At 53.8% G+C, this 25,511-nt stretch overlaps 1 protein-coding gene across 12 annotated transcripts in view; it reads left to right on the forward strand.

Moving 5' to 3' along the window:
* Window positions 1–781: 781 nt before the first annotated feature.
* TCF3 (transcription factor 3) overlaps window positions 782–25,511 on the forward strand; it is a 39,399-nt gene continuing 14,669 nt past the window's right edge. For 3 of the 12 annotated variants that reach the window (XM_033133704.1, XM_033133700.1, XM_033133701.1), the window contains exons 1-5: window positions 4,760–5,272; window positions 9,109–9,181; window positions 22,283–22,356; window positions 22,600–22,678; window positions 25,216–25,283. In XM_033133704.1, the coding sequence (XP_032989595.1) occupies window positions 5,201–5,272; window positions 9,109–9,181; window positions 22,283–22,356; window positions 22,600–22,678; window positions 25,216–25,283 (366 nt within the window). In that variant the 5' untranslated portion in view covers window positions 4,760–5,200. Of the gene's footprint in view, window positions 800–2,854; window positions 3,139–4,759; window positions 5,273–9,108; window positions 9,182–22,282; window positions 22,357–22,599; window positions 22,679–25,215; window positions 25,284–25,511 lie in introns of those variants that run through there. The other 9 variants (XM_033133702.1, XM_033133703.1, XM_033133699.1 and 6 more) reach the window with 7 other exon arrangements.

A 25,511-nucleotide genomic window follows, 5' to 3' on the forward strand; every position in this document is an offset into this window, starting at 1 on the left:
TTGCAGGAGCGCATGCTGGGATGATGAAATACTGTGTGTGTGTGTGTGTGTGTGTGTGTGTGTGTGTGTGAGTATGAGTGGGTCTGGCTTGAGTGATAAGCACTCCTCCCTCCTGCTGCAGCTTCTGAAATGCAGGGAGGAGCTGGGTGGGGTGGGAGAGTGGGGGGGGAGTCTGTTCACACCCCAGGAGAAGGGGCCTTTTTTGGAGACAAATGAAAAGGGATGTTGGGAGGGTGGCCCTGAAGTCCCAGTTCCAATTACATTCTCTCTGGACAACCGAGGCCCGCATACCTACTGTGTCTGTCTTCTGGAAGCTTCCACCACCATGCCAAGTTCTGTCCCCTGCCACCCCCCACCCCCATCCCCACCCCGACTCACTGGTGGGAATCTGTCCTTGGCATTAGTTTTTCCAACCAGAAATGGGGTTACCTCCCTCATTGTGGGGTCCCCAGCCTGGGGTTTGAACAGTAGGTGTGGCTCAGGTGGAAGGAGGAGGCAGCAGGTGAGGGAGGCAGGTCTCTGGCTCCTGCCTCCCCAGCCTGGGGCATCCAGAGAACAAAGGCCGCAGTCAGGCAGGTGGGGGCGGGCAGGCTGTGGGCTGCCCTCAAGGGCCCCTGGCACCAGCCGCTGGCTGCCTGTCCCTGTGCCAGGGCCCTGTAGGGCACACCTGGGCCTCTGGGCTGGGCAGATGTGGCAACTTAATGGGGGCCCCATGGGCTGCTCCACCCGGTGACTCAGCCCCACACCAGGCCTCCCCAGGACAATGGTGGTTTGTGGATCCAGGAGGACCTCCAGGCAGGTATGAGCCCCAGGGGGAACTGGGGCCCAAGGAGGAGCTCTCTAAGCCTCAGATTCCTCATCTGGACAATGGGTTTAATCACTCAGGTGTGAGAACCTGACAGCCAAAAGTGTAGATGGAAAGTGCCACCTCTGGGACTAAAGGGGAGCTCTTTAGATGGCCCAGCTTGCTTTGGAGGACAGGGACTGGACAGGTCCCAAGTACCACTGTACCCCAATGCCCAGCATAAAATCTGGCACACAGTCGGTGTTCAATAATTGCATGGTCCATGAATGGACCATTCCCCTCTTCACTGGGTGTGTCCAGGGCCACCCCAGGAACACTGGCCCAACCCAAAGGTTTACACTCAGCATTGGGGGAGGAAGGCTGGCCCACCCGGACTAAGGCTGGGGACCCCAAGAAACCTGGCCCCAGCCTATTCCTCCAGAAACCTCCCAAGCTGGAGGGAAGCCAGAGTAGGCCACAGACCTGTGGGGTCAGGGCTGGGTCACTGGTAAGCGCTGGGGCTGAGAGGGCCCTCATTCTAGAGACCCAGATCCACTAGTGGGGAAAGGCTGATGGATGCAGGCAGGAGCTGTGGGCACCTCCTCTGTGTCCTTCAATTTTCCTGATTGGGAAACTGAGGCCTAGAGTGCAGCCAGAATTTGCCCAAGGTCACAGTGAGATGGGGAGAGAAGAGGGACTCAAATTCACAGCCCACGATCCATACCCCTTTCCCAGGCCTGGAGCATATGGGGATTCTGTGGACCAGAAGGGATCAGGGTGAGGATCACCCCAGTTCCAGTGTAGCAGGAGGGGCTTGTGACTTTATTAAGAGTCCCTGCGTCTCCCTGGGGTCTTCTCCACTCCTTTCCCCAGGACCCCCCCTTTCTACCTTCCTTTCAGCCCAGCTCTCTGGAGCAGCCCTAAAGTGGTGATTCAAGAGCTCTAGGTGGGGGTAGAAGAGCAATGCAGGCAGGGGACACAGCAAGGACAAAGACCCACATGTGGGAATAAGCCTGGTAGGTTCCAGAACTGGGAGGTGGCCCTTTTGGCCTGAGCTCCTGAGCCTCGCGGGCTAGGGGGATGGTGACACCTCTTCCCAAGCCTGGAAGTAGTGTGTAGCTTTCTCTCTGGGAACACAGGGAGCCACGAAAAGTGTGTTTTATAGTAATTTATAATAATTATTCCCATTCTGTAGGGTTTGTGGTCTTTAAAAAGCTGAGGAGCCCTTTGATGTGGGGGGAACTTTGGACCTAAGTGGAGACAGATCACTGAGAATCAGAAGGCCTAGTTTGGCCTTAGTCCTGTCCAAACTCAGGTCCAAATGCCATGTTACAGATGGGGAAGTGAGACCCAGCGAGTCAGAGGCACAGTGCGGGTTACACGCGGGACTCTCTAACCCTGAAACAGAGCTGGCCTCGGTGTCCCCGACAGTGAAATGGGTCTGATTCGTTCGCTCTGGGCCTGGATGTTCGCTCGCAACACTGAACACCGGAGCCAGCCCTAGGAACGCAGACACGACCAAACCCAAGATGCCGCGCGGGCGGCCACGCAAACCTGAGAATAAAACTCCAAAGCCCAGCCCCGCTGCTTCTCGCGGCCTCCCGCTCGGAGAGTCCCGCCTCTTTCTTCGCTGGGCCGCACAGAGGGGCGTGAAGGGGGCGTGGCCTATTCACGAATGGCTTGAGGTCCCGCCAATCAGGCTGTCGCGCCCTCCGATAGGATACCGTCGCTCTGCCTTATCTTTCCATCTCACGGTCCTTTCCCTCTTGCGTCATACAAGATGTGCACTCCCAATCCACGTGCGCCTCCGCGCTGGAAGATAGTCCTTGCTGGTTTCCGGCACCGTTTGCTGACGGACTCGCAGGACGCCCTCTCTTTCAGGCTCCGGGCTCTTCCACGACGCCGCAGCCACCTCCTGCGGACGCACGGGAGGGCGAGCCGCGAGCCTGAAGCGGGCCGCGCGGCCGGCAGCGGCGGAGGGATCCACGGTGTCATCGGGAGGAGCGTGGGGCGGGGCGGGGGCGTGCTCTGGAGTGGGCGTGGCCGGCGCGCGGGCGGGGGGCGGAACATGTCTCCCGCCGCAGGAAGATGAGGCAGCGGCGGCGGCCGCGGGCGTAGCGGGCCGGACCGAGCCCACCGGACTCGGCCGCGGGCACTGCGGTCTCCGCGCACGCCGCCTCAGCCAGCGTCCCGGCAGCGCACGGGCCCCGCGGGGCGGGCACTCAGGGAGGGGCCCGAACCACGCGCCGCGCCGCCCACGCGCGACCCTCGGGGCCCGTAGACGCCCCTTTGTCCGGGGGGGGGCCGTTCATGCGCCGCCCCCCGCGCGCTGCGGGCCGGGCCGCGCCGAGCAGGTAACCGCGTCGAGACCCGGCGGGCCGCGAGGCGTCGGGGGCCCAGTGTCTTTGTGCAAAGTTGCCCCGGGCCTCCCCACGCCGCGGAGGCCGGGAAGTTGGGACAGGGATGGCTCTCGGGAGTGCGCCCCTTGCCCCATGCGGGCCAGGCGCGGGGCAGCGGCGGCCGGAGTCATTGTTCTCCAACTTTGCGCGCCGGGCGGGGGGGGGCGGGCGACGTGGAGGGGTCGGCGCATGCGGGGCCCGCGCGCGCCCCTTCCCCGGTCGGGCCGGCCACTTAACGAAACTTTGCGGAGCCCCGGGCGGGGGTGCGGGGGGCGCCCGAGGGGCACCCAACTTTGTGGGGGGGCGTCGCGGCCCCGGAGCGGGGTTATCGGGGCGCCCCTTCCCTCCGGGAGGGGCCCAGCCGGGCGCTAGAGTTTGGAGGGGGAGCGCGGGAGGGAGGGAGAGTCCTTTTGTCTGCGCGGGGAAGGTGCGGCCGCGCGAACTGCGGCTCAGGTTGAGGGCTGGGGGAGCTGGGGAAGGAACATCTGCCCCGCGTTAATGCGGGGAGAGGCGGCAGCGGCGGCTTGGGGTCGCGAACAGAGCGGCGGTGGCACCCCAGCTTCAGGGGGCTCCCGGGCCGCGCCGCCTTCCCGGGCCGCGGGAATTGGAGGTGTGGGGGGGGGTTGGTTCCCCGGGCCTCGTCCCACCCCTCCCAAAGGAAGACGCCCTGTGCCCCCATGTTCTCAAAGTGGTTCCGAACACCTTTCAAGTTCCCCGTAGTCCTTGTGACACCCCATAAGACTTTTAACTCCCCTACAAAAGCCTGTTTCAGCTCCTCGTTCTAGTCTGTTTTAAAATCGGTTTCAACTACCCCACAAAAAAGTGCGGTTTCGTACTCAAAAAAGTCAGTTTCACACGGCCTCCAAAAAAGAAAAAAGTTAGCGGGGGAGGGGTGCGCAGGGGCAGCCGTTTCACACCCCGTCTCTAGTTGGCAAACAAAGCGGGGGTTTCTCCTTCTCTGAAGTTGGGTCTCCCTCGGCACCTCCTCTCCCCGCAGTCTCCGTGGTGTCCCCGCAGCCGCCCCCGCCTGGGGACCCGGGGAGGAAGCCAGAGGGGCTTCGCTGTCCGTATTTGGGACGATGGAGACCTGACGTGTGCCCCTTTCTGGGGGTGGGAAGGGGTCTGGCAGGTGGATACCCCACCCCGTTCTAGAATGGAGCCCCCTGGGACTATGCGGGGGACCTTGGTCTAGGTTCCCCTCCCCCAGGGGCGGGAGGCAGGGGATGTTTTCAGAGTTGCTTAAAAATAATTACCGGATACATCGTGACAATAAACGTAGGCTTGTTTTTTTCTTTTGTGACTTGGGTTGTTTTTTGTGGGGGGAGGAGATGAAGAATGGAGGGGAGCTTTGAGGGTAGGTCTCTGCGTGGGGCGGTCCCCAAATCAGTCGTGAATCGGGCAGGGGACTTGGTCTTCTTGAGGATTTCTTTCGCTTTGAATTTGGGGGTGACTTGAGACTTAAGCGTGCTGTGACAGCTGCTGGGGGGGTCACCAAATTTCCTCGGGGCGGGGTCTGTGTCGCCCCTCCCCCCTCCAGGGGGCGGGGCCAGGGAAGCCTGGGTGCTTGGAAATGGGAGATGTTAGCGGGGAGAGGGGCGGGTTCTGGCCCAGCGAGCCAGGAAGGGACTGCTCCCTTTCTGCTTCCAGTTTAAAATTTGCAACTTGAGTCCCTGGTGGTCGCAGAGGGAATTAGGAAATCTGTATTTGCGCACATCCCCCCTTCGTTGTTCAGACTCCTCGAGGGCTCTGGGGAGGGGTCTCTCCAGGAGCCCGAATCCTGGAATCCTGGCTGCCCTGCCCCCACGCCCTGGGTGAGGAAGGAACTCAGTCTAGGAGGACCTAGATCCTCAGGGCAGTTAGAAGGGCTTTCTACACAGTTCCCCCATGCCCCGTCTGTCCACCTTGGCCACGGTCAAACCTTTTCTCTCCCATCCCCGTTTCTCCCTGCCCCTCCCTGCATCCACCACTGCAGGCCACCACGCAAGACCATCTGTAGGCCCACCGTTGCAGCTGGAGAATGAACCAGCCGCAGAGGATGGCGCCTGTGGGCACAGACAAGGAGCTCAGCGACCTCCTGGACTTCAGCATGGTAAGCCAAGCCCTGCCCACCTCAGCAACACTTCCTGTGCCTCCAGGCTCCTGGGGAGAAGCGTCTGCCAAAACACCCCCAACAGTTAGGCCTCACACTTGTTTGGATGGAAGGGCCCCCAGGTAGGGCTGGGGTATTGAGGTACCCTCTGATGAGCAGGCTGACCACCCCATGGCATTGTACAGCATTGGGGCCTTTGTTGGCTTCCAAAGACACCTGTCACCCAAATGTTTGCTCAGGCGCAGAATGGGACCAGTCCACCAGTTTATAGATGGGGAAACCGAGGCCCAGAGACCAGGAGGGGCTGCCCAGAGCCTCCGATGCCTCCAAGGGGACTCCTGGTCCTGTGGCCCTTGCTTGGCTTTTGGCACACAGTGGCTCTGGCCTTCTAAGATCTGTAAAACGGGTGTGATCGGGGTTATTTTCTACATCATGGATGAAAAAATACACGAGGAGGGCCCAGCACCTGGCTGACTGATGTGGGGACCCTCAGTGAGTGGGGCAGAGGACTCAGACGGTGACAGTCTGATTCCTCCATTATTTAGCTACACGATGGTTAGCGCAGTCTGGTAATAGGAGGAGACCCCATAAGGAGTGTGGGTGTCTGTGGTCAGTATTCAGCCACCACCACTGTTACTGCCATTGTTATTGTTGGGGAGAGGCGGGCCTGTGAGGGTAGGTGGGGGATCCTTACACTTCCCAGGCTGTTTGATCCACCCCGGAATGGCCTGTTTCCCGGTCAGGCAGATGGAGGTTCAGAGGGGATGCTGGCGTCTAGAGGTCACACAGCCCAGACAGCCCCAGTGAGGTCAGAAATCAGAGCAGAGCTCTCTTGGGTGCTGGGAGTTAGCGTGCACCTTGGACCAGGGGCCTCTCATTTTATCCACAGTGGGCCACTTGTCGGGTGTCAGAGCGGGTAGTCAGGGTTTCCTTGCAAACATAGGAACCCAGTGTGGACAGTTGCTTAAGTCCCTCGCTCCCCCGTAGGTAACATTTTGGTTTGAAATAAGTTGGGGGAGGAAGCTTTCGGTCTGAATATAACTCTCTGGTCTGAATATAACTCTGCCAGTACAAGGCCCAGGTCACTGAGGTCTGTTACAAACAAGTCCCCAAACTGAAACAATGTCAGCTACTCTGCAGAAAAACACAGCCTGTGGAAAAACGCAGTGGGCCGCAGCTCCGGAAAGACCATGCCTGTATTTTTAAGCCCCGTTTTATTTTCGCCTCTCTGGCTGAGTAACCAGGAGTGCAGTTCGGTTTTTTTTTTGTTAAACTGACAAGTCACAGTCCACTGGGCTGGAACAGACCAGCTTGAGTGTGGGAGGGCACAGGTTTAGACCTGGCCCCTTCACCTCCACCATCCTAGAGCCCCTGAACCACTTGTCAGCCTCCCCCTTCTGTCAAGGGTCTGAATGTCTCTGACCCAGTTCAATCAGAAACCCTTTTCACAGATGAAGAAACTAAGCCTGAAGGGTCGGGTGCCTGGTGTCTCCCCTTGAAACCCACAGCTGGATTTATCCTCTCTACCTGTTACAGGAGGGCAGCCTTGCCAAGTCACGGAGCAGAGGTAGCCCCCCATTTAAGCTCACATCCCTCCATCGCAGCCCCTCTCACCTGCTTCAGAGAAAATTAATTTGTTTCTTTGAAACACCTTGTTTTTAGACTGAAACAAAAGAACTTAAAAGGAAACTGCTTCCTTGGCCACGTTTTCAAAAGTAGGAGAGGCAACAATTAATATTAATACAAAGAAACAAACGGTACTGTTAAATGCCTGGCCCTGAGCTTCCTTGGTTAGAAAAGTACAGCAGGTGTTGAGGGCACTTGGGTATTCCCTGAGGGGGCCTGACATGGCGCCTCAGCCTGCTGAGGCACTGGGAGGACGGGGTCAGAAGCGCTTGCCCGGTGACCCAGCTGGGCGCCCTCCTGAGCTAGGTGTGTGCACAGAGGCCCTCACGTGCACAAGACACCCACGTGGTCAGAGCCCTGCATCCCTTTCACAGAAGAGAATACTGAGGCTGGGGATACAGGGGCCTATCTGGGCTGGTGATGAGATGGCCTACGGGTGCCCACAGGCCACGGCCCAGTGCCCCTGTGGCAAGTGCCATGTCAGAGACCCTGGCACTTTAGGGTATGAAATAAAGGTAAGCCCTATGTGCTTGGCTGCTGACCTCCAGGTTTGGGGTCCAGTTGGTTCTGGTCCTGGCTCAGGCCAGCCCCTCCCCAATACAGTCCTTAGTTCCTCCAGTGGGAGAGGGGCCCATCTTAGAGAAATAGGGCCCTGGAGAGGTTGGCCCAGTTGAGTGAGCATAGTCATGCCCCCTCAGGCCATAGACCTGTGAGAACCCACTGCCACCCCTCCTATGGGCCTCTGCTCTAACTCCTGGAGCCAAGTGAACATGTGGCCTCAGTTTCCCCTCCTGTAGGATGCTGTGTGGGGGATAGGACCCCACTTCCTGGGCCCCTCCCAAAGCTCACGGTGCCCACATGAGAATCACACCCCTAGGTAAGAGCTGTGCTATCACCTCTTGGCTGGCTGGGGAAGGTTTGGGGGACCGTCAACTACTTTCTAACAAGCTCTGCCTTTGATTCTGGCTACTTTTAATGACCCAGACCCCAAATGGAATCTGTAAAACCGAGACCCTTGAGGCAGGGCAGGGATGTGTTTTATTTTTTCTGTGGCGTAGGGTTTATTGATGTTGGGTTTTCCTATTTGTACTGCTGAGCTGTTTAATCTTTGGGACTTAAATCGTTGGTTTGGATGGGGAGAGTGGCACCTGGGAGAGCCGCCTAATCATCCATGAGGGTGTATAGCCTTTCTCTGGCCTCTGCAACTTACTGCCTCTCTGAGCCTCAGTTTCCCCTAATGATGGTCAGGCATCAGTGGCGAGAGTACAGTGAAGGCCACCCAGGCAGCCACTGAGCACAGAGCCTGGCACATGGGGGACACTCGACCCAATCACTCTCCCTGTCTGGCGGAGGCTGGCTGTCCTCCCCACATCTGTGTCACTTGGGCTCAGAGGCACACAGGAGGTGACTCGGGGCTTGTCTGAAAAGGTCCTTAGCGGGGTGGTGGGCAAGACGGGCGGCTGGGGGGCGGATCGTAGCTGGTCTACCTATTGGGTGTAAACGATCTCACTTTTTGGAGCTGAAACGCAAAGAAAACTTTGTATCACCTCTGCGAGCAGAAAAATTGTATCACGGTCTAAATATTAGGTTGGTACAAAAGTAATTGTGGTTTAAAGGTTAAAAAGGGGGGAAAAAACGCAGTTATTTTTGCACCAACCTAATACCCTGTTTCCCCGAAAATAATACCTAGCCGGACAATCAGCTCTAATGCGTCTTTTGGAGCAAAAATTTATATAAGACCGGTCTTATTTTACTATAATGTAAGATCGAGTTTTACTGATATGATATGACGTGGTATGACGAGATATAATAAATACGATATGCAATATATATAATATAATACATACAAAATACCGGGTTTTAAATAAATTTTTGCTCCAAAAGACGCGTTAGAGCTGATTGTCCGGCTGGGTCTTATTTTCGGGGAAACACGCTACTTGCCTACCCCTAAAAATACAACCCCCTTGTAAATAGCTGCCTTTTAACATACTGGATACTGTTGCCAGTGTGGATGGTGCTGTGAGTGGGTTTGTCCCGTAGAACCTTTCTCCAGGCAGGGGCAGACAGTGGGGGACCCCTGGCTGCCTTTTTCTGCCTGGGCCATCAGGACCCATGGGGTGCCTGGGTTGCCTGATGGGACAGGACCCCTCGGCACAGCTGCATTCCCAGGTGTGCCCTCCCACCCCACTCACCTCTTCTTCTCTTCGCAGATGTTCCCCCTGCCAGTGGCCAATGGGAAGGGCCGGCCCACCTCACTGGCTGGCACCCAGTTTGGAGGCTCAGGTAGGATCCCACTGCCTTGGGGCTGCACGCTTGCACGGAAAGATGAGCATGTATAGAGAGTGGCCTGGGGCAGAGCCCGGGGGGCAGAGCCCGGCAGGAGGCAGCGCTGGGTGGGGCTGCACTGGGGGTCAGCACCAAAGCCCAGCCGCTGGAGTGGAGGATGGGGGCCTGCAGTGCACAGGAGAGCATGGGGGTGGGGGCGGGCAGCCTGAGAGAAGCCTGAGAACCAGTTACTGTCATGGTCATGTGACCTGTGTTGGCATTGAGTGTAACAGGGAGCCTGTAGGTCAGCAGTGTCCCCTGGCTGTTCTGCACATGGAGCCTGGGCCCTTGGCTTGGGGGTGGGGGCCCTTGTGAGGCCAGGACTTGAGCCTCCAAGGTCCTCTTGGCCCCATGGGGTCCTGAATCTCCAGTCTATCCCCAAGAAGGAAACTGAGGCCCAGGAGGGCGTGACATGGCAACCCAGCCCTTCACAAATCGTGCCCTTCCTGTAAGCCCTGTGAGAGGCCCAACTCCCCACTGTTTACATGCAAACGTGTGAGGCACTTATTGTAGACAGGACCCAGCACTGGACTGACTGACCATCCTGGTTTGCTCAGGACCCAGGGGCTTCCTGGTATCTGAGACATGAAGCGTTCAAACGGGGTATGTTCAGGCCAACCTGGACGAGCCAGTCATCCTACCGGGCACTGGTGCTGATGATGTGGCCGCAGGATGACAGAAAGTACGGCCTGCAGGGACTGGGGAGAGCACTGCCACAAAGCCAGGCCGATCAAGGATGGTCTCCAAGGAGATGTCTGAGAAGAGACCTGGTGGAAGGAGTGTTCTAGGCAGGGGCACAGCACGTGCTAAGGCGCTGGGGCAGGTCGGTACCTGGTGTGGCTGGAGCAGAGTGAGCGAGTGAGTAAGGGGGAGAGGGAAGAAGTGAGGACAGGGCCTTGTGGGCTGTGGAGAAGACTTGGGCTTTCACCCCCAGGGAGATGTCATGTTAGGGAGTCCACTCTGGCTCTCGGGCTAGGGGGTTTGGGGGATCCCCTGGGGAAGCTGGCTCAGACTCCAGCACATCTGCACGGACGTTGGTCTTTCCGCGGTCTCAGAATTGGGGCCGTATCCTTCCATGTCTCTGGGATCCAGGACAGAAGGTTCTTAGAGTTGTCTGCAAATTCCATTGAGGAATCCAATGAGCTCTGGCTGGAGGTAGATAGGGTTTTGAGGGGGTGGTTTGTGCTCATGCACCCCAGAAAGGGAGGAGCATTGTGTTGCCGCCCCCATTACCCTGCACTGGCCTTCCTCTCTGCCTGAGGAAGTAGCCTCAGGGCTGGCCGGAATCCTAACTGAGGTGTGGAAATCCCCACCCCCACCCCCCGGAAACAGCCCCCAGGAGCTGGGGTACTGCCACTTCCCTGCCTTGGGCAGAGGGTCAGTCTCTGGGGTCTTCCTGGAGGAGGTGGCACAGATGTGCCCTCATCTCCCCACATCCTTCCCCCGGCCTCTGCCCTGGGCTGTCTTTCCTAGTCCAGTGTCCATTCAAAAGGTCAGCACCCCTAAGTAGCCAAAGCCATGGCCCAAGGGAAGGGTCCCTTCCAGGATGCTCCATGCCTGGCCTGACCTCCCACGCACTGAACACCTGGCACAGCCTGAGTCCGACCTTGTGAATATTTGCAGATCGATTATCTGTGGTTTCTGCAGCCCCGGCCCTCCCTTTGGCCTTGCCCTGACCCCTTTGGATGGGGAGGGTCTTGGCTGCTCCTCCCCACTTTCATCATAAGTGGGTCACCCCCCTTTCCAGACGGGCCATGTCAGCTTAAGGGGGACACCACCATTTGTCAAGAGTTTCCGGGTGCTAGTCGGTCCCCTAGCCACGGTCTCCCCCTCACCCCTCTTTGTATGTCCTGGTCTGGCGTTTTTCCTAGTGTTACTGTAAGTCAACTTCTCTTAAATTCATTCCAAAAGGGCAGTTTCTATCAGAAAATCAGCAGCCTGGCCCGAAATGGGAGACGTCTCTGAAAATAATTGAAAGTAGCTGAGTGGGGTGTTGGGGTCTGTGGGCATGCTCGCCGAAGGGCTGCCTGGGCCATCTACTGTGTTTCCCCGAAAATAAGACCTAACTGAACAGTCAGCTCTTATGCGTGTTTTGGAGCAAAAATTAATATAAGACCTGGTCTTACTTTAATGTAAGATTCAGTCTTATGTAATGCAATATATAAGATCGGGTCTTATATTAATTTTTGCTCCAAAAGACACATTAGAGCTGATTGTCTGGCTAGGTCTTATTTTTGGTGAAATGGTATGTTTTTAAAAACTGGTGTCAGTGAGGCATTGAAGACCCATCAGTGCCAGGCAGAGGCTTTCTGGTTGTTCTCTGGATGGGAAGACATTTAAAACAAGAATTTTTCTAGTCCCTCCCCTTTGGGAAACCCCGAGGCAAAGATCTCTGCCAAACACTGCAGGGTTGAGGCCACACAAGACAGCGGGAAGTGCTTGTGCCACCAAAGGAAGCATCTCTCCTATTTTTAATTCCCCAGCAGCTTTCTTGGTTTGTATTAAACGTAACGCATGCTCGGGTAAAAATCTAACACTTAGGAGAGGCGGCTTCCACATTTCATCTTTGTAAGGACTCTGGACTAGCACAGGTGTGTGCACTGTCCTCTGGAGAAGTCACTAGATGGAAAACTGCTGTCTAGGGAGGTGTGTGCACCATGAAAATGCCCTCCAGGTGTCCCTACCGCTTAGCCAGCCCCAGGTCTTTTTTAATCTCTTTCTGTTTAACAGGTGGAAAAGAACGTGTTATTTCAATGGACATTTATTTGATTAGTAATGGGTGATTATATTTTTAAAAGCTGATAGGCCCATGAGTTGTTTTTTAAAGATTTTTTTATTGGGTGAGGGGAACAGGACTTTATTGGGGAACAGTGTGTACTTCCAGGACTTTTTTTTTTTCCCCCAAGTTAAGTTGTTGTCTTTTCCATCTTAGATGTGGAGGGTGCCGTTCAGCTCTAGTTGCAGGGGGCACAGCCCACCATCCCTTGCGGGAGTCCAACCGGCAACCTTGCGGTTGAGAGGACGCTCCAACCAACTGAGCCATCCGGGAGCTCAGCGGCAGCTCAGCTCAAGGTGCCGTGTTCAATGTTAGTTACAGGGGGCGCAGCCCACCATCCCTTGTGGGACTCAAGGAATTGAACTGGCAATGTTGAGGTTGAGAGCCCACTGGCCCATGTGGGAATCGAACTGGCAGCCTTCAGAGTTAGGAGCACAGAGCTCCAACCGCTTGAGCCACCGGGCCGGCCCCGGCCCCGGCCCGTGAGTTTTTGATGACTCCTCCCGCCCTCTTTTTTTTGGAGTTGATCAACTTTTTAGTGTTGGCTAACTTACTTAGAAGTTAGTCATCATAGATACACAGTAAGTTGTAAAGAAATGTATAGGGAGGTCCTGTGCCCCACCTCTCAACCTCCCCCTGCGGGGACGTTGTGTGTGTCTGTAACATAATATATAACTGGGAAGATGACCTTGGTACAGTGCACAGTGGTATTTGTGTCTCCCAGTGTATGTGCAGGTGCACGTGCGCATGCTTGCATGTAGTTCTATGCAATTTTGTCCCACGTATAGCGCTATTAAGCCACAACTACAATCGAGATACAGAGCTGTTCCATCACCCCACGATATCCCCCCTGCTGCCCCTTCATAATCACCCCTACCCACCACCCTGCACCCAGTGACCACTGATTGACTGTTCTCCATGCCCACATTTTGTCATGTCGAGAATGTTGTATACACGGGACCACACAGCATCTCACTTTCTAAGACTGGCTTTTTCCACTTAGAATACTCTCCTGGAGATCCATCCAAGTTGGCTGTTTCAATGGTTGCTTTCTTGTTTTGCTGCCTGAACTTTTTAACAACAGGAATCATAACACTTACCACAATGACTTATGTCACCACTTCTTAAGCACTCTACGACAGGCATCCAGCCTGGATCATTTATTGTAAGTCTTCCTCACAGGTCAGTGAAGTAGGTGCTGTTACCATCCCCATTTTACTTATGGAGAAGCTGAAACTCAAGAGAGTTTAGTAACCATCCAGCTAACTCACCAGTGCTGCTTCCCTGTAGTGTCCCATACCTATGACCCATGCTGTGCTCATTGATTTGCAAGAGCTCTTTATATAGAAAGGATGCTCGTCTTGTGGGATCTCTGTTGGCAGCTTTTCTCCTAACTCTTCAACTGTTGTTAGTTAGTGATGGAGGTTTTTTCCATTTGTGTTGGTGGTTTACGGGTTTAGTTTTTATGTTGTCAAGACTTTTTCATTTATGGTGCCATTTCTGAAAAATCCTTAAGAATTGGATGACAAGGTCTGTTCTGCAGTGCAGATGTGACAGTCATGAATGTGCCTGCTCCTCGTTACATCAGGTTGAGGAATATACGGGAAAGGTGCCGGAGGGCAGGAAAGTATGCTTTCACTGTCCTCGGCCAAGCAAAGACATGAAAAATAAGTGGGAGGGAGGAACCTTAATGGTGATCGAGGCTGAGCTAACATAGCCGTCTCCATCCAAGTACACACATCCTGCTCACCTGTGGAGCTGCTCAGAACACACACCCCTGCAACCTGGCCCCAGAGCCACTGATGAAAAGGCTGGGATGGGGCCTGTGAGAGCTGGTTCCAGGTGGTTCTGAGGGAACTTCCAGTTAGAAGTACTTATTCTTGAAAGGTCTGTAAGTAAAGGCCTATTACTCCTCTTATAATAATAATTGACCACATACTCGGCACAATGAAAGCCTCTAAAATTTAAAAAAAAAGCCAAAAAACAAAGTATAAACCCATGTTTAAGAACAACGCAGTAAATCTAGAAATAAAAGACTAAAAAAATATAAAGAAATAAAAAGCCTGACCACTTGGAAATATCAAAATTCCTTTTTACCCACTTCTTGAGTTAAAGAGGAAATTAAAACAGCCAAGACACAGAATAACATCAGCAGAAATGTAAAACACATTGAAACTATGAGGTACAGCCAGAGCTGTACTTGGGGAAGAATCATAGCCTTTAATTTTCTTCTCATTAGAACAGATAGAATGAAAAGAAATGGATTAAGCTTTTAAGTTAGGAAGTTCTAGAACAATAAATTCAAGGAAACCTTCCTTAATGGTTTGAAACGTATTATAGCATTTTCTAAATTACAATTACCCACAGAGTTTTTTTTCTCATCTTTTCACCTTGCTATCTGTTAACTACCCAGTGTTAATTACTGTGGCATTACAGTGTTTTTGTAGTCCTGTCTCAGTTATTCTTTTTCAGGTTTTTTCCCCTATATTTTTCAGAGATGCTAATTCTTTTCCATGATCTTGAGAATAATTAGGTCATGTCTCTTCTCCTCATTCCTCACCCCCACAAAAAAAAACCTGTTGGGGTTTTGATAGTATGTTAAATTCATAGGTAAGTTTGGAAAGAACCTTTTTTTTTTTTTTTAAAGTAGTGAAAGAACAGTTTATTAGAAGAAAAAGTACACTCCAAATAGTTTCGAGCTGGCCCCAAGCAAAGGCAAGGCTCAAGAGGGGCCCCATTTGTCTTTAAAATACTGCATTTTCCCACTATAAGAACCTGGCATCCTTTTCATTTAAGTTTTCTTTTTTTGACTCTTAGTAGTGTTTAAGATAAACTTTGAAAATTGAAGTATAAGGCACTTAGGTCGTTTTGTAGTTTTTTAAAAAATTTGATCATGTACTTTTCTGTTTGAGGGTTATTTCTATGTATTTTAGGATTTCTCGTGCTGAGGTTCCAGATCATTTTCATCATGTTTTTCACCTGGTTGCCTCCTGCCATCCCTTAATTGTTTGCATTTTCCTCTGGGTTCACTTTTCCAGGTCAACTATCCTCAGACACCTAGCTTCCCCCATTCCACCACAGCTGCCATGTCCGTTTCCTCATCCACTCATGTTTGTAGAACCACACAGCCCGTGCTGTTTTTCTTGTCAGCAGGACCAAGCCTGACACTGGCTGTCAATTCAAGATAGATCTGGCTGTTTATGTTAAGGGTGTTTCCTTCCAGTCCTATGTGACCATCCACAACAAATGTCTCAGAATGGCCCCTGGTTTTCCTCCTTCACCGTGTTGGGATTTTGTCATTAATGGTTTTTGTCACCCCAAATGCTCCTTGAATTTCAAATATGGTCTGTTTCCTTTATTACTGTGTTTCCCCAAAAATAAGCCCCAGTTAAGATCGTCAGCCAGACGGACGCATTTAGTACGTTATGACAATGTTCCAGAAGAAGATGACATGACTGTATTTGAATAAATGTAGATTGTTGTACGTGAAAAAATAAGACATCCCCTGAAAATACGCCCTAATGCATCTTTTGGAGCAAAAATTCATGTAAGACCCGGTCTTATTTTCGGGGAAGTACAGTATAAGACCCTATCTTATTTTCGGGGGAACACGGTATATTAGTTAGACCTACTCTGTGTTTTGCCTGTGTTCCTATGTAGTGTCGGGCTGTGGCTTCCTTAGGCACTGCTGTGTTTCTGAATCAGTTTCTCTGGAACAGTCTCCAATAAGTGGGACCCTGTACCTTGCTGTGTGGAGACCCAGCCCCGCCCCGTGTGCACCTGATACTTCCTGGAGTTTCCTCATTTTCTCATACGATTGGCCTGTCAAGATTTCATCCACTCCTCTTGTCGGTTTTAGCATTTCTTTAGGGAAAAAAATCCATCCACTTCAGGCACACTTAACAATGGCTAACATTGCATTCTTTCATAACGGATACAGTCACTTGTCCCTGTTTCAGGAAATGGCATCCGTGTCTCTGTCCTAAATCTACATGGTTTTTCTTTTTGCTCTTTTGTTCTTGATTCAGCTGCTTCGTGCCTTATCTGTTTTTGATCTTTGTTCATTGCTGAGTTGATACTTGTCAGTCAACTGCTCTTCTTTTCTCTCTTCCATCTTAATTCTCTTTTTAAGGTTCTCATTTGTTTTTTTTTTTACCTTCTCTCTTGTTTAGTGACCTGTGTCCAGGGTTACCCATTCCCTAATGAAACATTTTTTTTCCTCTTTGGATCATTATTTTGGAGATTCCTCATTTCCTGGTTGGAACTGGACAGCTTGTCTCTGGCCTGGCACATTTCTAGGTCGCCGTTGCAGAATCGATGCAGCGTGGGCAGCTGCTCGTGTCCAGGCAATAGAGAGCATTCCTGCTCTCACTTCATTGTTCTTCATGAACACTTAAGGGACATTTGGACATGGAGCTGTGAGGTCTGCGTTCCCGCCTGGCCACGTTTGGGTCTTCAGTCTGTTGAATATCAAGGACCAAGCAGCCTGTTTGCCCCTTCATGTTTGTGGGTCTCCGAGTGTCCCTGGCTTCTGCTTATTGCATGCTGGGTTATTGGTACATGAAACTGGTTGCTGGGGCTTTCTTTGTGGGTCGAAGAGTTGCCTCTTGAATTCAGACTTTTATATGAATGTTACAACCCTCCTTTGCGTTTCATTCCTTGGTTTGTTTTTCTGCCTTCGATTCTTTCTTGTCTTCCTGGGTTCCAGAATGTCTCCTGTTGGTGCCGTTGTTTTCGAGAAATTAACTGTGAGGCTTACATTTCAGCCTCGCTCCATACGCTGGTGTCCTGTTTTTCTGTCTTCACACTCCCTCCTGTACTCGTGTGTGTCTGGCCTGTGTTTTCTGGAATTGTCTTTGGAAGGTCTGTGCTGGTTGGCAGCTCACTGGAGGTTATTTTCATGGCTTTAAAGAACGTGTTGAAACCATTTCTGGCTCTTCCTACATCTTCCTAGGCTCTTCCTAGATGCGAAGTCACATCTCCCTCCTGCAGGCAAGCAGAGAAATGAGCCTCTGCGTTTCTTCTCCTGCCCTGATATTTGGTATAAATAAAGGGCCACTTTTAACAACATTGTCTTTGTTGGCAGTTGTATATATTTGTATTCTGCCGGAAACAGTCGGGGAAATGGAACAGAAACGGAAACAGTCGGGAAACGTGTGTCAATGTTGTATCCTGCCCCTTACTAGGAGGCCTTGAGCAAATGACTAAGCTTCACTGAGCCTCGGGGCCTCATCTGTCAAATGGGGATATTTGCAACCATTGCAAGGATTCAGTGGAGAAACCATGAAAAGTGCCGGGAGCATGGCCCCTGTGGGTTCCAGTCCCATTCTTGGTGCAGTGGTGTCTTCACTTCAGGGCTAAATGGGGTCACCCTCCCGACTCACATGGCCATGTTTGATCCCTCCCAGTCTGGAGTGTTTCTTCAGGGGATGATTTCCAGCAAGGGGGCAGGGTGCTGTTCTCACATGTGACGCTTGGGTGTAGAATCCCTGGGCCATCCCCTTTCCTACCTCCACCCGTGCCCAGTCTTATGCAGCTGTCCACACGTGATACTCCGTAAACGGGCACACGTTTATTTTAACTTTCTGTGCTTTTTCATTCGTTTTGGGGGTTGCTGGTGAGCCCTTGTGGTCTGCAGCTCAGAAATACTTGGTCAGCTATGTCTTCCACTCCAGTCTGGGATGTTTTTTTTCTGTTCTCTGCAGAGGTGCTGGCTTTCTTATGTTGGGTCTCACTTATGTCGATCGTCTCAGAATCCCTTCCTTCTCTGTGTTTGGGGGCATTTCCAGAACTTTCCCGCCTCATTGATAATCTTTTATGCACTATTCTGCATTCGCTGCCTCTGGTGTTGCTTTTAAAATTGGTGATAAAAATCTGAATTTGTTGTATGAACTTCTTTTCTTAGTTTTTCCCCCACTTCCTCCCTTTTTCTCTCTAAAATATCATCTTTTTTTCCAAAGAATTCACATGATCTGTAATTTCCTTTCGGGTGCATGGTGGTTGCTGTCTTAGACATGCTTCTGTTTCCCGGGATAAATCCTGAATCCATTAGCTTGATCCATCTCTTATGTTCTGTGTTTGTTTCCCTCTCGTGTCGGCTTCTTGCATGGAGGTCACAGGTTGGCCTTTGAGCTCATATTTGGGGGTGGGGGTACAGATTCTCCTGTCCCACACTTGGATACCACATGGGCCCCTCTGGAGCCTGGAGCAGAAAGGGGTCTTTCTGTTATCACTTTGGTCATTGATCTGAAATTTACAGGAAGAAGGGTGGGGCAATTTCTGCAGGTGAGGGATCCCGTTTCTCTGTGAATTACTCTGTATTTGTGGGGACACCCCAATCTGAGGGCCAGCTCTGCCTACCAGGAAAGCCCTGGGTTGGGGGTTGCCACCCTAGGGGTTCAGGAGAGGTTAAATTGGAACAGAGCCCCAGTTGGGACCCCCTGCTCTTAGAAAGGGTGGAGTATGGCCTCCGCTCACTTCCTCTGCAGCCTCAGATCTGCTTGTCAGGCAGCTTGCGGCCCTGTCTTCCCATCCCCCACTTTCAGGGACACATACGATGTTATAAACAGGGCTGATGATGAAATGGTTGAAATACAGATGATCTGGGGTTCAGACACATCCTGGCACTCCGGCAGCTTTTTCTCAAGTCTGAAATGATATGAAAATTAAAAACTTGCCCAAAGAGATCACAAGAAGAGACCCCAGCAGTGGTAGGAGCCCTCAGCCCACCTGAGGAAGGGCTGACCCCCAAATTCCAACCAGCATTTATCTCACTCACCCCTGCAACCCTTGTGAGACTCCAGGCACCATAGTGCCAGACCCAGGCAGGGCAGCTGAGTGGTCAGCATTCAGTTTCTTGGAGATTTTCATTTTAAGGGAAAAGCTGGAGGGAGAGCTGACAGGCTTGGAGTCGCATCAGCCACCTGGTAAAACGCAAGGAGAAAACATTTGCAGGAGCACTGGCCGAATAGTTGCTTAAGGCTTTGTTGTTAATTTCTTAGATGTGATCGTCATCCGTGGTCGTTACTTTTATTATTGTTGTCACTATTTTAGTCTTTATCTTTTGGGGCTGTGCTATCCAGTACGAGCAGCTACTACCCACACAGGGCGATCTAAATTTGCGTTAATTAAAATCACATAGAATGGGAAGTTCTTTTGCAGCCATATGGCTACCTTATGGGACACACTGTGATGGTTGGAGGCACGTTAAGTTACTTGTGGGTGCGATGAAGACATAGAAAACAATGGAGGCCATTTGGGGAGGCCATGTCTGTTCAGGCGACACGGGTTGCAGAGAAGGCCCCGGGCTAGGAGGGGACACGTGACTTCCCTGAAGGGGGATGACGAACCAGCAGGTGTGGGGACCACCAGGACAGCTGGGCAGAAGGAGGGGCAGAAAGGAGGTAAGGGAAGAGCCTAGTCTCTGCTCTGAGGGCAACCGTGAGCCCTCAGAGGAAGGAGTTGGAGGGAGGAGAGCCAGGTTTTGCTTCTGAAAGCTCTGTAGGGCTGCCTGGGGTGGAGTATGGGTGAGGACCCTGCTGCAGGGATGCAGCCAGCCGGTCTGTGAGCAGAGGCCAGGTGGGGTGGGCTGTGGGGGAAGGACGGGGTCGGCACTTGAGTGAGAGGGCGCTTAATTACAGAGCTGGGCTGCAGGGTGAAGGCCCCAGGCTGGGCCAACGGCCACCTGGTCGTACTGGCAGAGTTTCGGGGTGGGGAGGGTGGACAGGGCTGTGCCTGGGGCCCTGTGACAGCCTGGGTTTTGCCTGTCCCACACGATAACCCTGCTCCTCGTTCTAGATTCTGATAGTTGGGCTTCTTTACACAGAGGAACCGGCTCCTGGAATCTTCACCACACCAAGGTCAGCTGACCTTCTCCATGAAGGGCCAGGCGGCCTCTACTCTGCTGCTACAGCAAAAGCTGCCGTAGACAGTACAGGACAAATGGGCATGGCTGTGTGCCAATAAAACTTTATTTATAAAGGCATGTGGGGCCAGACTTGGTCCGAGGGCCCTGGTTTGCTGACCCTGCTCCAGAGGAATCCAGCACAGGACATGGGCCACCCGGTCTCAGCCGGTATCCACTGAGCACTTTTCAGAGCCCACTCCCCCAGTTTATCAGGCAAGGGCCAGCCCTCAGTCATGGCGCGGTACTCAGCTTGGGATGCCAGCTGTGCCACCTGCTCTGCCGTGGTCCTTGCCATCCTTGCAGCACCCCTGGCCTCCCCCATTTCCTGTGCCCTCTGCTCCTCCAAGTCTCCTTCTTTGCAAGGCAGGCAGGCTGGATATGAGCAGTTTTTCCCAGGCGCCCCCCACCAGCATGTCACTTCTAGCATTTTAAAAAAAGAAATCATTAAAAAAATGACACTCCGACAGCAATGTCTTACTGTATTCATACATTTTAATTAGAACATGAACAAGGGATGTTATGAATATTCATGGTCAGATTATTAAAATGCATAATTAATCGGTGGGGGCGTTGATAACTGTATTAATGGGAGTGGGGCTGTCCCTATTTTTGTCATTCTAGAAGGGAGGATGGGGGCTGGCTGAGGGTTTTTTCCCCAGAAACGACAGAGCAGCACCCAGTTGCCTCTGCCAGGCACTCATGGAACCGATGTGTGGGGAGTCCCTGAGCCCCACAAGCCCCCTTCACTACTGCCAGGCCTTCATGGGGTGGGGGTTGCTCCATGGGGGAGAAGACAGCAGACAAGTGCACATAGAGGGAAACTGACGCTCTGGAGGTGCTGGTGCTTTGCCCAAGGTCACCCCAACCTCACTGGCTGCTGTCCTCCTAGGAGTCCAAGTGGGAGTCCAGGACCTTGGGGTATAGACATCCCAAATCTGGCAGCAAATGCCAGATGGATTCCTGGAGACCATGGGAGCCCCCTGCCAGGTCCCCCACCCGCCGAGGCAGCCCTCCAGCTTCCTGCTGTAATCACATTGGAAATTTTTGATTAGAAAACAAAATCTAAATGAGATGTATGAATATTCATCAAGCCGGGAGATTAATATGCATAATTATGCAAATTAGACAACAATTAAACACCAGTTCTCTGGGGTAATGATTAACACAAAGGCACCAAAATAGAAGTATGCAATTTGAAGGAAGTTTCTGGACATGAGCAGGGGAGGGCGGGAGGCAGGGTTTAGGATTTGGGCCGGGTGCATGGGACGGCCAGAGTGTGGTGTTCAAGGGTGGGTGGGAGCAGGGTTGTACTGGTACATGTGGCCCCCTCTGCTCCATATCCCCCTCCAGCCTGGCTTAGGGAGCCTTTGGACTCACAGTGGGCTGTGGACACCTCCAGGGCTGCCAAGTAGGTCCTGTTAATAACTCCATTTACAGAGGAGGGAAACGGAGACACCAAGAGTGAAGGGCCTGAGACTGCTCCCTTCTGCTTGTCTAGGTCCTGCGCTCTCTGACTCCTGATGGATGGGGTTGGAGCCCCTGCCTAGGAAGGATGCAGGCACTGGCTGCCTCCCGGGGCGGGGGCGGGGGGGCGGGAGAAGATTGAGTCCTGGGTGGGTGCCTGGTGCCTGGGAGTGTCTGGGGAGATAAGGCCCCCCCCACTCCCGACCAACCCTTGAGACGAAGGTCCTCTCCCCAAGCTGGTCTCCCAGCCCAGCAGGCAGGTCGCAGGAGCCCCAGTTTGCTCCTCACTGGGATTGGGTTCCACGCTGGAGGAGCCACCAGCCTGTGCCTGGCGGTAGGTAGTCAGTGGCAGCTGCCACTGTTATTTCAACAAAGGGACAGTCTCGCCTCTCGTGTTGGCAGGGCTAGATAGGCAGGGGGAGACTCCCACTTGCCTGAGATCAGAGCTGCTTACGCATCCTATTTGCTGATGTCCTCATGAGTCTTTCTCACGGGGTCAGGAGGGATGGGGCACAGATCCCATCGCCAAGTGGTATGGTCAGGGCAGGACCCGAAGATGGGGCCTGGGGCTGGGGGAAGGAGACTTGGTGTGCGTGAGGGCTCTGCCTACGGCGGCCATGGTGGGTAGGTCTTTGATGGATAGGCAGGAGTTTGCCAGCAGTGATAGCTCATGGAATTTTTTGAGCCACTGACCTGGAATTGTGCTACGTGCCAGGGTGTCTGGGGCACTTGCCATTGACAGTGGTATCTGTGGACAGAGCTGGAGTTGGGTGAGGCCCGACAGGCTCCAGGGCCAGGTTGGACGAGGGAGGGCCCAGAAAGCCTGCTAAGTGGAGGCAGGACCACCTGAGTCGTAAGGCGTGGTGATGCAGAGCTGGGTGGGGTGAGGTTATCCTCTCTCTTCTGCCCACAGGTCTGGAGGAGCGGCCCAGCTCAGGCTCCTGGGGCACTGGCGACCAGAATAGCTCCTCCTTCGACCCCAGCCGGGTGAGGAGCCCTGTGGGGCCTGAGACCCTAAGTTTCCCTTTTCCGGGGGAGGGGGACATACGAGGAAACTGAGGCTCAGGGGGGAAGTTGGACGCCAGCCTGGTCTGCAGGGACTTTGGACTCAGAGATGTGGGTTTGAGTCCTGCCTCGGGTACTTACGAGCATGCCTGCCTCCTAAGCCTGTTTCCCCAGCTTTAAAACGGGGTGCCCTGTCACCCCTCACCCCCACCCATCTCTCTGCAGACCTACGGCGAAGGCAGCCACTTCACTGAGTCCCACAGCAGCCTCTCTTCATCCACATTCCTGGGACCTGGACTTGGAGGTGAGTGTCCGCAGGGCATGGCCCTTCTCCCCAAACCCGCATGGGGTGCCCAGGGCGTGCTTAGCACACTCAGAGTACCAACTCGTCCAGGACGTTTACCCAGAACAGAGGGTGCAGCAGACACAGCCTGGACCCCCCGCCCCAGGTCATTAGTGGGTGTCCCGGTGACTCGGAGGCAGTTTGAGCCCGCTGGCCCTTCTAGGGCTGGCCTGCTCTCCATGACCACGAGGATCAGGACTCAGCCAGCATGAGCTCCAGTCTGTCCCACTGGGCCACTGGCGAGGCTGGCCCCCCTTGAGCCTCGGTTTCCCCACCCGTGAGGCAGGGATGCTCACAGAAACTTTCATGTAGTGGGTGGTGAGGCCTTCCCCAATGTTCCAGGCCCTGCACCCCCACCTTGTAGAGGGTCAAACAGGCTCAGCAGAAAGGGACGTGTCAGGGATGTGGACTGGTCAGGGCCTGCCCAGCACTCTGTCCTCAGGGGCTGGACTGATGTCCTGTGTGCTGTCCTCTCACCAGGAGATGGAGGGACAAAGGTAACGAGCCCTGTCCCACCCACACAGTTTTGAGGGAGCCTCGAGGTGATTGGAAAGCTGGCGTCTCGGGTTTGGGGGTAGAAGGAGGACCCCCGACCCCTGAGACAGGACGCCCTTCCACGTGAAAGCTGGGCAGAATCGGGTCATAGAAGTGCCATCGTTCGTAGTTTATAGGCTAAGATGGCTGCTGGGGGAGCAGATGTGTGAACTGTGGGACCCTTGGTATGACTAACTGGTGGGGAAACTGAGTCTGGAGACCTTCGTGCTGAACCCTGAGGGGACAGCGTCTGCCAGACCCTGCAGGTCATATGTCACTTGCTGGGCCCAGGACTGGGCACACAGTAGGGCTGGACATGTGAGTATGGCCCGAGAGGAATAATATGAGGGGGTGGGGGAACAGTGTCCATGAACGCACTGCGTGGCGGAGTCTGCCTCCATTTTCCAGAGCAGGAGGTGAGGCCTGGCCTCCGTAGCCCAGGGTGGCCTCTGCGCCTGCAGCTGTTCCCCTCTGCTGTTCCTTCCTCCCGCCTCTTCCTGGCACGGGCGGTTCCCACGCTGGGACTGGTCAGCAGGGCCCAGAGCCAGCTGTGTCCCACACCAGCTGCACCCCCTGTGGCCAGGGAGCTCAGGCCAAGCCGGTTAGGGAGGTGGGTGCACCCTCAGCCTCACTGCGCCTGTTTCTCACCCGTGGACCAGGCTGGACAGGGCTGGTGGTGGGTGGTGAGGGCCCTGCTCCTTGGCGGGTAAAGCCAGTCTGTTCCCATGCGGTCTCCAGCCCATTCTGGCTCCCTATACGCCCCTGGTGGTTTTCTTCTCTGCTGTTTGTCCCCATGCCCAGATGTGAGGGTCCAGCACATGGATTAGGCACCTGATGTACCCACGGGGCTCCCCTCCCAGAGCCTCAGCATCCTCTCCTTGCCCTCCTCACCCTGCCCCTTGGCAAACCCGTATTTGCTGCCTGCTGTATTCAGGGCCTAAACCATGGCAGCCCCATCTTGCACGGTAGGCCAAGAGTCTGGGAGGTGAAGCTGCTTCCCCAGGTGGAGCCCAGAGCCCTGGCTTTCCTCCCACCCTCCCAGGAGAAAGCATTTGCGTCACCCTCTGTTAACTCAGTGGACAGAAGACAAGGCCCCTCTAGTCTCCAGGCCTCGGTTTGCTCAACCCTAAAAGGGCCCAGCACCACCTGCCCTGTGGGGTGCCTGTCCCCTGTCCCTGTCAACTAGCTCCAGGAGTCTAGTTGAAATTGTTGTACTTTTAATATAAAGAAAACGAGATTTTTTTCTCTCCTGAGTTGGTGAGTAATTCAAGTTAGTGGATCGAGTGTTATGATTCTTTGCTCATGTTGAGGTTGTTGCCAGTCTAAGCCAGAAACAGACATAAATGGCTCAGTTACTGACTGATCCAGGGCACCGGCTACAGGCAAGACTGGGTCCAGGCATCTGTGCAGTGGCAGGAGTCATCCACACTGGTGGCTGTTAGACAGGCTGTGTCCCCACAGCTCAGGCGTCACCTGCCCACAGAGGGGAAGGGCCCCTTCTCACCAAGTCCGCAGGGATACCACATGGTAGTTCATGAGCTAAACCCTGGTTGGTGCCTGGGCACTGACCCTCACAGACCCCAGGGACCACCACCCACTCCAGGCTGTCCTCTGGGAGCCCAGCACCCTGGGGAGTCAGTACCTCACTACCTTGAATGGAGGAAAGGAGACTCAGGAAGGGCAGGGGGTACTGAACTTGGTACTGGCCCACCTCAGGGACGGGACATGGGGGGGGGGGGCCCTGGTGGATTTGCAGAAGCCCCTGTGGGTCACTGGGAAGATGTCTGGCCAGACCCCCGCTTATCCACCAGGCCAATGGGGAGATCAGGATCCCACTGCGGTCCTCTCCGTGTTGTGCACTTAGGGAACACCTGCTGTATGTAGACATGTGCCAGCGCGGGGTCACCTCCTTGGGACGTCCTTCCTGGGGTCAGCTCTGAGTGACCCTCTTTCCTCCTCTCCAGGCAAGGGCAGTGAGCGGAGTGCATACACCACCTTTGGCAGAGATGCAGGTGTTGGCGGCTTGACTCAGGTGAGGCCATGTCTTTGGGGTGCGGGTGGGTGGTATCGTACTCTAGGGGTATCGTAGTGGGGACTGGCCCGGGGTTGGGGGACTCAGTGGGGGCTGCAGTCATCTCTACCGTTCCCCCTTTCCTACCCACCTTCGAAAATTTTAAACAAATTGGTCACAATTTCCTCCTGATCTGTGGAAGGGTCCCTGGCTGATCTGAGTGCTGGTCACTTTCAGCAGCAGCTAAAC

This window comes from Rhinolophus ferrumequinum, chromosome 18 (assembly GCF_004115265.2).
Source record: "Rhinolophus ferrumequinum isolate MPI-CBG mRhiFer1 chromosome 18, mRhiFer1_v1.p, whole genome shotgun sequence".
Classification (NCBI taxonomy): Eukaryota; Metazoa; Chordata; class Mammalia; order Chiroptera; family Rhinolophidae; genus Rhinolophus; species Rhinolophus ferrumequinum.